Source organism: Thalassophryne amazonica, chromosome 11 (assembly GCF_902500255.1).
Source record: "Thalassophryne amazonica chromosome 11, fThaAma1.1, whole genome shotgun sequence".
NCBI lineage: Eukaryota > Metazoa > Chordata > Actinopteri > Batrachoidiformes > Batrachoididae > Thalassophryne > Thalassophryne amazonica.
In genome coordinates, this window is record NC_047113.1 from 108,119,210 (window position 1) to 108,133,015 (window position 13,806).

The 13,806-nt window shown below is 43.0% G+C and overlaps 1 protein-coding gene across 4 annotated transcripts in view; it reads right to left on the minus strand.

Annotated features, from left to right (window-relative positions):
• setd7 (SET domain containing 7, histone lysine methyltransferase) overlaps nucleotides 1-2,705 on the minus strand; it is an 86,972-nt gene extending 84,267 nt beyond the window's left edge. For all 4 annotated transcript variants that reach the window (XM_034181003.1, XM_034181002.1, XM_034181001.1 and 1 more), the window contains exon 1: nucleotides 2,549-2,705. In XM_034181003.1, the coding sequence (XP_034036894.1) occupies nucleotides 2,549-2,588 (40 nt within the window). In that variant the 5' untranslated portion in view covers nucleotides 2,589-2,705. The remainder of the gene's footprint in view (nucleotides 1-2,548) is intronic.
• Between the last annotated feature and the right edge of the window lie 11,101 nt (nucleotides 2,706-13,806).

Here is a 13,806-nt window from a genome sequence, read left to right on the forward strand (position 1 = left end):
AAACAAAAGCAGAACAGAAAGCCACATCCCATCACCATTTCAGCAAAATGTCAAGACTTTGGCACAGGGACATTCTGCCATTGCTCAGGGAGAGCCCTGGACTATTGATGTTGTTTAAAAACGCAAAAGTACTTTTTATCAGATTACTCGATTTATCGCCAGAATAATCAATAGAATACTTGATTAAAAAATAATCAATAGCTGCAGCCCGAGTACTCATGCACGAGCGCACACACGTGCGTGCACGCATGCACATGAGAGTGCAATGGTACCAAACGTATGGAACCAAATTTGCACTCCAAATGAAACCAAGCCGCACTCTAAATGCAGTGCAACACAAATGGGATGAATTAATCCATGTCATGTGACATACAAAGCACCAATCAAATGACTAGGATCCACTCAGCCCTTATATAAAAGAGATTATTGCCTTTATATGAACAATGTTTGAGTCAGTTAATTATGCACGAGACAGTCCATTTGTGCACGCACGTCCTCCTGCTGGCGATCAGCGCAACCTGGACGTGGACATGTCCTCCTGCTGCCGATCAGTCCGACCTGGATGTGGACATGTCCTCCTGCTGCCGATCAGTCCGACCTGGATGTGGACATGTCCTCCTGCTGCCGATCAGTCCGACCTGGATGTGGACATGTCCTCCTGCTGGTGGTCGTTTGTGAAACAGGACTTAATGGACTCTTTTTTTAACGTGCCACAATTGACAGACGGGAGGAGGTGAAAAAGGAAGCAAAGTGAAGATGCTTCTGGCGGCCACGTGCGACGCACCATGAAAAGTGAACGGTGGACGTTGGACATGTCCTCCCGCTGGTGATCAGTCCATGAGGAGTGGACATGGACATGTCTGCTGAACGTGGAAACTTGACTCCCCTCTTCTTCTGTAGTTTTGAAGCTTCACTGCCAGCAAAGTCCAGGATGAGTAAAAGCCATCAATCCAGGTTTGTACTGATAAAAGGATTTGTCGTCCTGGTGTGTAGAATTGCGGAGGCTTGTTGAACAGTTAGCACAGTGTTGTGTAGATTTGCAAACAGTTGCGGTGTGTTGTGTTGACTAGCTTAAAACCCGCGTACTTTCTGCGTCCGGCGGTCTACGCTGAATGGGTCGTGTAGCGCACAGATTACTGCTGCATAGGGAGCAAAAACTCAGCGTAGAGCTGCATAACTCAGCGTAGATGCTATGCCACAACGCGCTACGCCACAACACGCAATGCTACGTTTGCACTGGTGTGAAAGGGGCTTTAATCTAAAATGGGCTGCTGTGGCCATGACAATTATAAGACAAGGACATAACGCCGTCGTACTCAATGGAACCACTGGTGTTTTAATCTCATTTAAACTTTTTATTTTGTGGCTTTTTGATTGTTTTGTTGTATTTGCTTCGTCTGGGCTGTTTTTGTGTCTTGAATAAAATATTTGAGTTTGATTATTCATCTCTACGGGTAAATGCGTGTGTAAATTAGAGGTGGGCAGATCGATCCTAATAGTAATAATAATAATATCGATACCAACGCTGGTATTGATACTGAACGATCCTCATGTAAAAAGATCGATACTCAAGCTTTTTTCTTTCCTGCACGCACTGACTGCTGCGCACGCAGATTCCTCAAAGTCTCCTCTCTGTAAGAGCAGCACTGTGTCACACAACACGGAGCAGCGCACCCTTGTGTTGTGGTTTGTCAGCCCTCTACCTCAGGAGATTTTGTTTTAAGTTGTGTTGAGTGTTTTTTTTTTTAACAAAAAGGTTGATTGTGATAATAAAGTATTTTGTTGTCATGTACAATGTTTTGTGAAAGTCTATCCTAGGTCTTTTGGATCCTTTGGATCTACACAGCTTAAATATGAAAAAGTATCGGTATCAGTATTGATACCGGCCATACTGGGCCTGTATTTACTTGGTATCGGATAAATACCAAAATTCCTGGTATCGCCCACCTCTAGTGTAAATAGAAGGCATTTATAAAGTGTTTTTCCATCTGCCTCAGACACTCAAAGTACTTTACAATGATGCCTCACACAAACACACTCACACCCTGATGTCAGGGTGCTGCCATGCACGGTACTCACGACACACCAGCAGCAACTACAGGACCTTAGTGATTTTCTGGTCAGGCTGGGATTTGAAACGAGCATCCTCTGGTCTCACGCCCAACGCTTAACTACGAGACCATCACCTCCCCCAGTGTGTCCATTTAAACCTTAAAATTAGACATGTTATTGAAGGAGTTTGTCGTGCGCTTGTTTACTATTACTTCACAATTCATAACGCTGTTGGTTGTGGTGATGAAACTAAACATTTGACGTTCAGATTACTCGCGCATTCACACAGCAGCGGCCCACGGAGGACCCCACGGGCGCTCTCACGCGCCTCCCACACGGCCTGCATAGGAAATAAAGTCCGCGGCTTGCTCGCGGCCCGCTGCAGCGCTGCTCGGGGACGCTTTCACCTTACGCAAACGTGAATGTTGAGGGACCGGGTTGTTTTCGATTTTAACAGTTGACCATAAGTTAGAAAAAGACAGTAATGTGTTCGTACCTTCCACCAGCTCCTCGGTCGTGTCCTCGTCACTGTCCATGCTAACAGACTGCGGGACGTAGAACTCGACGAGCCGCCAAAAAAGGAGCTCCGCTTCAGCCCCGGTTACACAACAAACGAAAAGAGACTCACAAACCACACGACAAACTAACACAGACACACACAAACCACACGACAAACTAACACAGACACACACAAACCACACGACAAACTAACACACACACAAAACACGACATACTAACACAGACACACACAAACCACACGACAAACTAACACACACACAAAACACGACAAACTAACACAGACACACACAAAACACGACATACTAACACAGACACACACAAAACACACGACAAACTAACACACACACAAAACACGACATACTAACACAGACACACACAAACCACACGACAAACTAACACACACACAAAACACGACAAACTAACACAGACACACACAAAACACGACATACTAACACAGACACACACAAAACACACGACAAACTAACACACACACAAAACACACGACATACTAACACAGACACACACAAAACACACGACAAACTAACACACACACAAAACACGACATACTAACACAGACACACACAAAACACACGACAAACTAACACACACACACAAAACACGACATACTAACACAGACACACACAAACACACGACACAAACCAACACACACAAAAACACGACATACTAACACAGACACACACAAACCACACGACATACTAACACAGACACACACAAACCACACGACAAACTAACACAGACACACACAAACCACACGACAAACTAACACACACACAAAACACGACATACTAACACAGACACACACAAACCACACGACAAACTAACACACACACAAAACACGACAAACTAACACACACACACAAAACACGACATACTAACACAGACACACACAAACACACGACAAACTAACACACACACAAAAACACGACATACTAACACAGACACACAAAACACACGACAAGCTAACACAGACTCACAAAACCACACGACAAACTAACACAGACACAAAACACACGACAAACTAACACAGACACACAAACCACACGACAAACTAACACAGACACACACAAAACACACGACAAACTAACACAGACACACACAAAACACATGACAAACTAACACAGACACACAAACCACACGACAAACTAACACACACACAAAACACACGACAAACTACCACAGACACACAAAACACGACAAACTAACACAGACACACAAACCACACGACAAACTAACACAGACACACAAACCACACGACAAACTAACACACACACACACACAAAACACACGACAAACTACCACAGACACACAAACCACACGACAAACTAACACAGACACACAAAACACACGACAAACTAACACAGACACACAAACCACACGACAAACTAACACACACACACAAACCACATGACAAACTAACACAGACACACAAAACACACGACAGACTAACACAGACACACAAACCACACGACAGACTAACACAGACACACAAAACACACGACAAACTAACACAGACACACACAAACCACACGACAAACTAACACAGACACACAAACCACACGACATACTAACACAGACACACAAAACACACGACAAACTAACACAGACACACAAACCACACGACAAACTAACACAGACACACAAACCACACGACATACTAACACAGACACACAAAACACACGACAAACTAACACAGACTCACAAACCACACGACAAACTAACACAGACACACAAACCACACGACATACTAACACAGACACACAAAACACAGGACAAACTAACACAGACACACACAAACCACACGACAAACTAACACAGACACTCACAAAACAAAAAGCCACAGAATAATTACAGAAAATCTCCAGCGGTCAAAACGACCCCGTATGAGCAAGCACTTGGCGACAGTGGGAAGGAAAAACTCCCTTTTAACAGGAAGAAACCTCCAGCAGAACCAGGCTCAGGGAGGGGCAGTCTTCTGCTGGGACTGCTTGGGGCTGAGGGGAGAGAATCAGGAAAAAGACATGCTGTGGAAGAGAGCAGAGATCAATCACTAATGATTAAATGCAGAGTGGTGCATACAGAGCAAAAAGAGAAACACTCAGTGCATCATGGGAACCCCCCAGCAGTCTAAGTCTATAGCAGCATAACTAAGGGATGGTTCAGGGTCACCTGATCCAGCCCTAACTATAAGCTTTAGCAAAAAGGAAAGTTTTAAGCATAATCTTAAAAGTAGAGAGGGTGTCTGTCTCCCTGATCCGAATTGGGAGCTGGTTCCAGAGGAGAGGAGCCTGAAAGCTGAAGGCTCTGCCTCCCATTCTACTCTTACAAACCCTAGGAACTACAAGTAAGCCTGCAGTCTGAGAGCGAAGCACTCTATTGGGGTGATATGGTACTATGAGGTCCCTAAGATAAGATGGGACCTGATTATTCAAAACCTTTCTAGAATTAACAGGAAGCCATTGAAGAGAGGCCAATATGGGTGAAATATGCTCTCTCCTTCTAGTCCCCGTCAGTACTCTAGCTGCAGCATTTTGAATTAACTGAAGGCTTTTCAGGGAACTTTTAGGACAACCTGATAATAATGAATTACAATAGTCCAGCCTAGAGGAAATAAATGCATGAATTAGTTTTTCAGCATCACTCTGAGACAAGACCTTTCTAATTTTAGAGATATTGCGCAAATGCAAAAAAGCAGTCCTACATATTTGCTTAATATGCGCATTGAATGACATATCCTGATCAAAAATGACTCCAAGATTTCTCACAGTATTGCTAGAGGTCAGGGTAATGACATCCAGAGTAAGGATCTGGTTAGACACCATGTTTCTAAGATTTTTGTGGCCAAGTACAATAACTTCAGTTTTATCTGAATTTAAAAGCAGGAAATTAGAGGTCATCCATGTCTTTATGTCTGTAAGACATTCCTGCAGTTTAGCTAATTGGTGTGTGACCTCTGGCTTCATGGATAGATAAAGCTGGGTATCATCTGCGTAACAATGAAAATTTAAGCAATGCTTTCTAATAATACTGCCTAAGGGAAGCATGTATAAAGTGAATAAAATTGGTCCTAGCACAGAACCTTGTGGAACTCCATAATTAACTTTAGTCTGTGAAGAAGATTCCCCATTTACATGAACAAATTGTAATCTATTAGATAAATATGATTCAAACCACCGCAGCGCAGTGCCTTTAATACCTATGGCATGCTCTAATCTCTGTAATAAAATTTTATGGTCAACAGTATCAAAAGCTGCACTGAGGTCTAACAGAACAAGCACATAGATGAGTCCACTGTCTGAGGCCATAAGAAGATCATTTGTAACCTTCACTAGTGCTGTTTCTGTACTATGATGAATTCTAAACCCTGACTGAAACTCTTCAAATAGACCATTCCTCTGCAGATGATCAGTTAGCTGTTTTACAACTACCCTTTCAAGACTTTTTGAGAGAAAAGGAAGGTTGGAGATTGGCCTATAATTAGCTAAGATAGCTGGGTCAAGTGATGGCTTTTTAAGTAATGGTTTAATTACTGCCACCTTAAAAGCCTGTGGTACATTGCCAACTAATAAAGATAGATTGATCATATTTAAGATCAAAGCATTAATTAATGGTAGGGCTTCCTTGAGCAGCCTGGTAGGAATGGGGTCTAATAGACATGTTGATGGTTTGGATGAAGTAACTAAAGAAGTAGGAAGGAGGAAGTAACTCTGACTCTTTGTCAGCCTGGCTACAGTGCTGAAAAGAAACCTGGGGTTGTTCTTATTTTCTTCAATTAGTGATGAGCAGTAAGATGTCCTAGCCCATAAAGCACACGACAAACTAACACAGACACACAAACCACACGACAAACACAGACCCACAAACCACAATCAATCAATCAATCAATCAATTTTATTTATATAGCGCCAAATCACAACAAACAGTTGCCCCAAGGCGCTTTATATTGTAAGGGAAGGCCATACAATAATTACGGAAAAACCCCAACGGTCAAAATGACCCCCTGTGAGCAAGCACTTGGCGACAGTGGGAAGGAAAAACACAACAAACTACCACAGACACACACAACAAACTAACACAGACCCTCGCAAAACACACAACAAACTACCACAGACCCACAAAACACACAACAAACTAACAGATAGACCCATAAAACACACAACCAGCTGACAGACCCATAAAACACACAACAAACTAACAGACAGACCCATAAAACACACAACAAACTAACAGAAAGACCCATAAAACGCACAACAAACTAACAGACAGACCCATAAAATGCACAACAAACTGACAGACCCATAAAACACACAACAAACTAACACAGACCCATAAAACGCACAATAAACTGACAGACCTATAAAACACACAACAAACCAACAGACAGACCCATAAAACACACAACAAACAGACAGACCCATAAAACGCACAACAAACTAACAGACAGACCCATAAAACACACAACAGTCACCCAAAACGACAGATATTCGCCAGAGTTAGATGAGGGCGAATAGCTGTCATTTTGGGTGACTGGGCGTGAACATCGGGCCTCTGAAAATGCATACTGCCCTCCAAAAGCATGTTATTGTATTAATATCACTCGCAGTAGTAGTAATAGTACTACCACCCACCTTGCTCCCACTGAGACCAATATTGCATCTGGTGATGGAGGTCCTCCTCCACCAAAAACCAAGAGGACCTCTGCAGTGTGGGACTCTTTCACTGTTTGTGAAAATGATCCCTCCAAAGCCATGTGTAAGCTTTGCAAGTCCAAAATAAGCAGAGGTAGAGATCCAAAACATTACAACATCTCTAGATAACCATCTGTTACATGTTCATTGCATGAGAAAGTCCACTGTATCAACCACCTCCTCCTCCACCTCTCCTGGTAGCATTTCTTCTCAGGACACTGGTGTTCAGCTGAGTGCTGCTAAGGGCTCACCTTCTTCTTCCTCTTCATGTCTTCTTCCTGATTCTCTCCCCTCAACCCCAACCAGTCCCAGCAGAAGACTGCCCCTCCCTGAGCCTGGTTCTGCTGGAGGTTTCTTCCTGTTAAAAGGGAGTTTTTCCTTCCCACTGTCGCCAAGTGCTTGCTCACAGGGGGTCGTTTTGACCGTTGGGGTTTTTCTGTAATTATTGTATGGCTTTTGCCTTACAATATAAAGCGCCTTGGGGCAACTGTTTGTTGTGATTTGGTGCTATATAAATAAAATTGATTTGAATTGATTTGATTCACCAACACTCACTGCATTTACAGCAAAGCAGCCATTCTCTGCAAACCATCCCCGGCCAAAAAACATGACGGAGATGATTGGTAAAATGATCTGCACTGATCTGAGCCTTTCTCTGTGGTGGAGAGGAGAGGTTTCAAGTCTTTTGTTGCCTTTTTAGAGCCCAAGTATACAATCCTGTCAAGGCACTATTTCAGTAGAACTGTAGTGCCTGAGCTGTATATGAGACAATGAGAGGGGAGCTGGTCCAGCTGATGGAGGTGTCATCAACCTCACGACCGATCTCTGGACCAGCAACCACAATGCCCATGCATACCTCTGTATAACTGGGCACTGGTGCACTCTTAGAAATGAAGGTATGGATTTGTCTTCTTAGGGGTATAACTGCTCGTCACTGGAGCAGGACCCTCACCAGGACAAATTTGTACCCCTGATATGAGGTACATTTATGGACCCTTGTGTATTGTACCTTACAGGAACACTTGTGTACCTTGTTAGTGGCAATTCTGTACCCCACCATCACACATTATGTACCTTTTTGTATAAGGTACTTTTATGTACCTTTTTGTAAAAGGTTCAGTTTTGTTCTTTTATGGTACTTTTTGTACTGTATATTGATGAGGCTATAAAAGAATTTGACAACTTTATTTAATGTTTTTTGGTCATTATCAAAATACAATTTGTTCAAAACAAACCTCTGCAATTTAACAATTTAAATTCATTTCAGGCTCAGCTATTACATTGTGTCGAAAAAACAAAAACAGTTTTCAACACCTAAATTAGCTGAAATGGGCACTGGCCCAGGACCAGTCGGTGCCCATTTTAGAACTGCCTTTGACGTTTTCTACTCAAAAAATAATAAAAAATAATTTATTAAAACATACTGGTTCCTGGTGCTGGAAACTGTTAATACATTTTAAAAATACAATTTCTTAAAATGTATTTGAAATAATTCGGACAAAGTTTCAAATACAATATTGAACAGAAAGAAACATGTTGTCAATAGCATAAACGTTGTATGCCTGATGATCTATACTCAACAAAAATATAAACGCAACACTTTTGGTTTTGCTCCCATTTTGTATGAGATTAACTCAACGATCTAAAACTTTTTCCACATACACAATATCACCATTTCCCTCAAATACTGTGCACAAACCAGTCTAAATCTGTGATATTGAGCACTTCTCCTTTGCTGAGATAATCCATCCCACCTCACAGGTGTGCCATATCAAGATGCTGATTAGACACCATGATTAGTGCACAGGTGTGCGTTAGACTGCCCACAATAAAAGGCCACTCTGAAAGGTGCAGTTTTGTTTTATTGGGGGGGGGGGGGGGGATACCAGTCAGTATCTGGTGTGACCACCATTTGCCTCATGCAGTGCAACACATCTCCTTCGCATCATCCGTGAAGAGAACACCTCTCCAACGTGCCAAACGGCAGCAAATGTGAGTATTTGCCAACTCAAATCGGTTACAACAACGAACTGGAGTCAGGTCGAGACCCCGATGAGGACGACGAGCATGCAGATGAGCTTCCCTGAGACAGTTTCTGACAGTTTGTGCAGAAATTCTTTGGTTATGCAAACCGATTGTTTCAGCAGCTGTCCGAGTGGATGGTCTCAGATGATCTTGGAGGTGAACATGCTGGATGTGGAGGTCCTGGGCTGGTGTAGTTACACGTGGTCTGCGGTTGTGAGGCTGGTTGGATGTACTGCCAAATTCTCTGAAACGCCTTTGGAGACGGCTTATGGTAGAGACATGAACATTCAATACACGAGCAACAGCTCTGGTTGACATTCCTGCTGTCAGCATGCCAATTGCACGCTCCCTCAAATCTTGCAACATCTGTGGCATTGTGCTGTGTGATAAAACTGCACCTTTCAGAGTGGCCTTTTACTGTGGGCAGTCTAAGGCACACCTGTGTACTAATCATGGTGTCTAATCAGCATCTTGATATGGCACACCTGTGAGGTGGGATGGATTATCTCAACAAAGGAGAAGTGCTCACTATCACAGATTCAGACTGGTTTGTGAACAATATTTGAGAGAAATGGTAATATTGTATATGTGGAAAAAGTTTTAGATCTTTGAGTTCATCTCATACAAAATGGGAGCAAAACCAAAAGTGTTGCGTTTTATTAAAATCCATTCATCATCCATCCTAACTGAGTGGGCAAAGAAATGGTGTTCAAAACGTAAAGGAAACTGTTATGTGTCGGACACGGTCGGAGCACCGACCCAGCATTTGACAGGACCCAGCATAAAATAAGCAGAGCACGGTTCAAAAGATAACAGAATTTAATAATCATAGTGAGTTTAGTGATAAACAACCAAAAATGTCCGCGGTCTGGTGAGGTGAAAACACGGCGCGCTCTCAGCAGCGCAAATGGTCCGGAGCCACAGCAGTTCAGACCCAGGGACCCCGCCGACACCCCCAGGTGGCCGCAACAAACCGAGTCTGTGAAGAAAGAAAACATGAGGTGAGTCCAACACTCTCAAATCAAATCAAATCAATTTTATTTATATAGCGCCAAATCACAACAAACAGTTGCCCCAAGGCGCTTTATATTGTAAGGCAAAGCCATACAATAATTACAGAAAAACCCCAACGGTCAAAACGACCCCCTGTGAGCAAGCACTTGGCAACAGTGGGAAGGAAAAACTCCCTTTTAACAGGAAGAAACCTCCAGCAGAACCAGGCTCAGGGAGGAGCAGTCCTCCGCTGGGACTGGTTGGGGCTGAGGGAGAGAACCAGGAAAAAGACATGCTGTGGAGGGGAGCAGAGATCAATCACTAATGATTAAATGCAGAGTGGTGCATACAGAGCAAAAAGAGAAAGAAACAGTGCATCATGGGAACCCCCCAGCAGTCTACGTCTATAGCAGCATAACTAAGGGATGGTTCAGGGTCACCTGATCCAGCCCTAACTATAAGCTTTAGCAAAAAGGAAAGTTTTAAGCCTAATCTTAAAAGTAGAGAGGGTGTCTGTCTCACTGATCCGAATTGGGAGCTGGTTCCACAGGAGAGGAGCCTGAAAGCTGAAGGCTCTGCCTCCCATTCTACTCTTACAAACCCTAGGAACTACAAGTAAGCCTGCAGTCTGAGAGCGAAGCGCTCTATTGGGGTGATATGGTACTATGAGGTCCCTAAGATAAGAAGGGACCTGACTATTCAAAACCTTATAAGTAAGAAGAAGAATTTTAAATTCTATTCTAGAATTAACGGGAAGCCAATGAAGAGAGGCCAATATGGGTGAGATATGCTCTCTCCTTCTAGTCCCCGTCAGTACTCTAGCGTCCGTAATGGTGAGATTGTTCTCCTGACGTCGATCTCACACGTCTGCTCACAAGGTCGAGTCTCTGGCAATCACACACTGTGCATTCAAGGTTTAAGTGCAGCAATCTCTGATCAAGACAGATACACCACAGCTGTGAGTCCTGATGACCTGCACGTGAAAACAAGCCTCAGGTGTTCAGGGTTAGGTCCTAATGCTCAGCCACTCAGTCCTGAATGCATACCACCTGGTGGGAGAAACAGAAAAACAAAAACCAAGCCAGCCAAACACCCCAGCACACAACAGGAACAGCATTTTTCCACATCGAACCCACTCTGGATCAGTGTTCAGAATGTATTTGATTTGTAGGAACAGTGGAATCCTGTCAGAACAAACCAATAATGAAGACATCATGTATTGCATACTTAACACAGTTCACAGTCACTTGGGAAACACGTTGCATGGGCTTAGTAAAATCCCTCTGACAGAATTGATAATCAGCTGTCAGTGGTTTTTGAGGTGCAGCAGGAAGTGAAACAAATGGTCTTTCAATGCTTTTCCCTGGAACATGTTCAAAATCGGCAAACGTATTGCCCGACAAAAACTCTCAACATTGTCTGAATTGATGTCTTTTGCTATGAGTGGTAGAAATATTGATAAAGTTTCGAGAAGGCTATTTTCTTAAAATATTGGTGTTTACCTTCAAACCACGTGCACCATAACAAACGTAAAGGACCATACATTTCCATAAGTCGAGCATAATGGATTAAATAATGACATTTTGGTGTAATAACATCTCCAAACACATTTCTGTCAAAAACTCCTCAACCAATGGATTGAGCAACAGAAGCTTCTCTTTGTTCACTTTAGGTGCCATGACAATTTCTGTAATTTCTTTACATAACAAAAAAAAATGCTCCAATATTTACAATTTAAAGGAACACGATGAGCTGAAGTAATCTGAACAGGCAGCATTTCTGCGATGCAGTCCCAGTAATACCTACAACATGCAGTCTTTCTGACAACTGAACAGGCTTGTTATTTTTGTCATTCTGACCAATGCACAGTCTTTTGAGCTCTTCATTTATCTCCCTTATTGTGATGTGTTTTTCTGTGGGACCTGTTATGTGTCGGACGCAGCTCGGAGAACCGACCAGCGTTTGAAGGACCCAGTATGAAATAAGCAGAGCACGGTACAAAGGCTAACTGAATTTAATACATAACAGTGATACAAAAGATAACAAAAGAAAGTGCGGTCTGGCGTGGTGCGCTCCCAGCAGCGCTAACGGTCCGGAGCCAGAAGCTGTTCGGACCCAAGGACCCCGCCGACACCCCCCAGGTGGCCGCGACAAACCGAGTCTGTGAAAGAAGGAACCATTATGTGAGTCCACACTCTACACACAGAGAGAACACTTAAAGGTGTACAAACAGCAAACACTTCCTGGCTTGATTACTAATCAGCTTCCCAACCTGCAGGCATGGAACATCCAGTTCACAAAACTCCACTGCAGTGGAAGCCGATACATGACTAACATACAGCTCAATATAATAAGGTGTGAGGGACACCACATTTACTGACTGTATAAATGTTAGTCACAAAATCTAACGTACCTCAGGAAGTGTGCTGACGAGCGTGAGACCTCACCCCCTCCTCTTTCACAGACCGTGCATCAAACCCTGGACGTTCTCTGCATCCACTGATGATGAGATGGCTCCCGAGACGACGATCTCACCCGTCTGGTCACAAGGTCGAGTCTCTGGCAAATACACACTGTATACTCCAGTCTTAAATGACACCATGTTCCAATCCATATAGATGCACCTCAGCTGTGAGTCCTGACGAGCCGCAGGTGATCAGGATGAGGTCCTGATAACCTCAGCAACACAGCCACTCAGTCCCAAATGCAAGCCACCTGGAAGGAAAAACAAAAGACAGAAACAAAAAGGCAGCCAGGCCCCCCAGCCATACAACAGGACCTTTACCAATAACCAATTTCACAGCCAATAGAATCACACCTTCTAACAAGTCATGCATGATATCTGGTGGTTGTGTTAAAGTAATCAAGGCCTTCAAAAGGAGATGGCTGATTAACACCATATGTTGCTGTGTCATCGGGACACTGTTCTACTCTCAGACGATGCTGTCTGTGAATGTCAGAAGTTCTCAAAAGAAAGTCCTCTTCTCTGAACATTTCTTTGATGTTTCTGTATGTGTTGCCATGCAGTATCTGCATATTCTTCCAGAGTTAAATGACATTTTAAATCCTCCAAGCATATGTGCAGATAAATTGTCACAAGATATAGTTGCAAGACCGGCAAAAAAATGTGTGTTCCTTTTGATCAACTGATACAGTAAATCCATGACTTGCTAGTCGTTTTAAATCATCAAGCAAAGGTTTCAAAACAATGTCCCAACCACATTTTTTCACAAATGAATAGCGTGTCAACAGAGCCAAATGAATATGCCGTTGAAGTGACTGATATTTTTTGTCCAAATTGCCAATTGTATAATACAAGCCACACAGTTTGTGTTTGTTTCTTTTTGCTCCTAAAGGGTTCACCACTTCAAATTCATCTTCATAGAAATGCAAACACAGTGCTGCTCTTTGAAAATATTCCCGTCACAATAGTCAGACAGAAAATTAGTATCTGGTGTATGGCTGGAAAAAGAAACATCCTTAATCTCCTCATTTGAACAGTAGTTTTTGA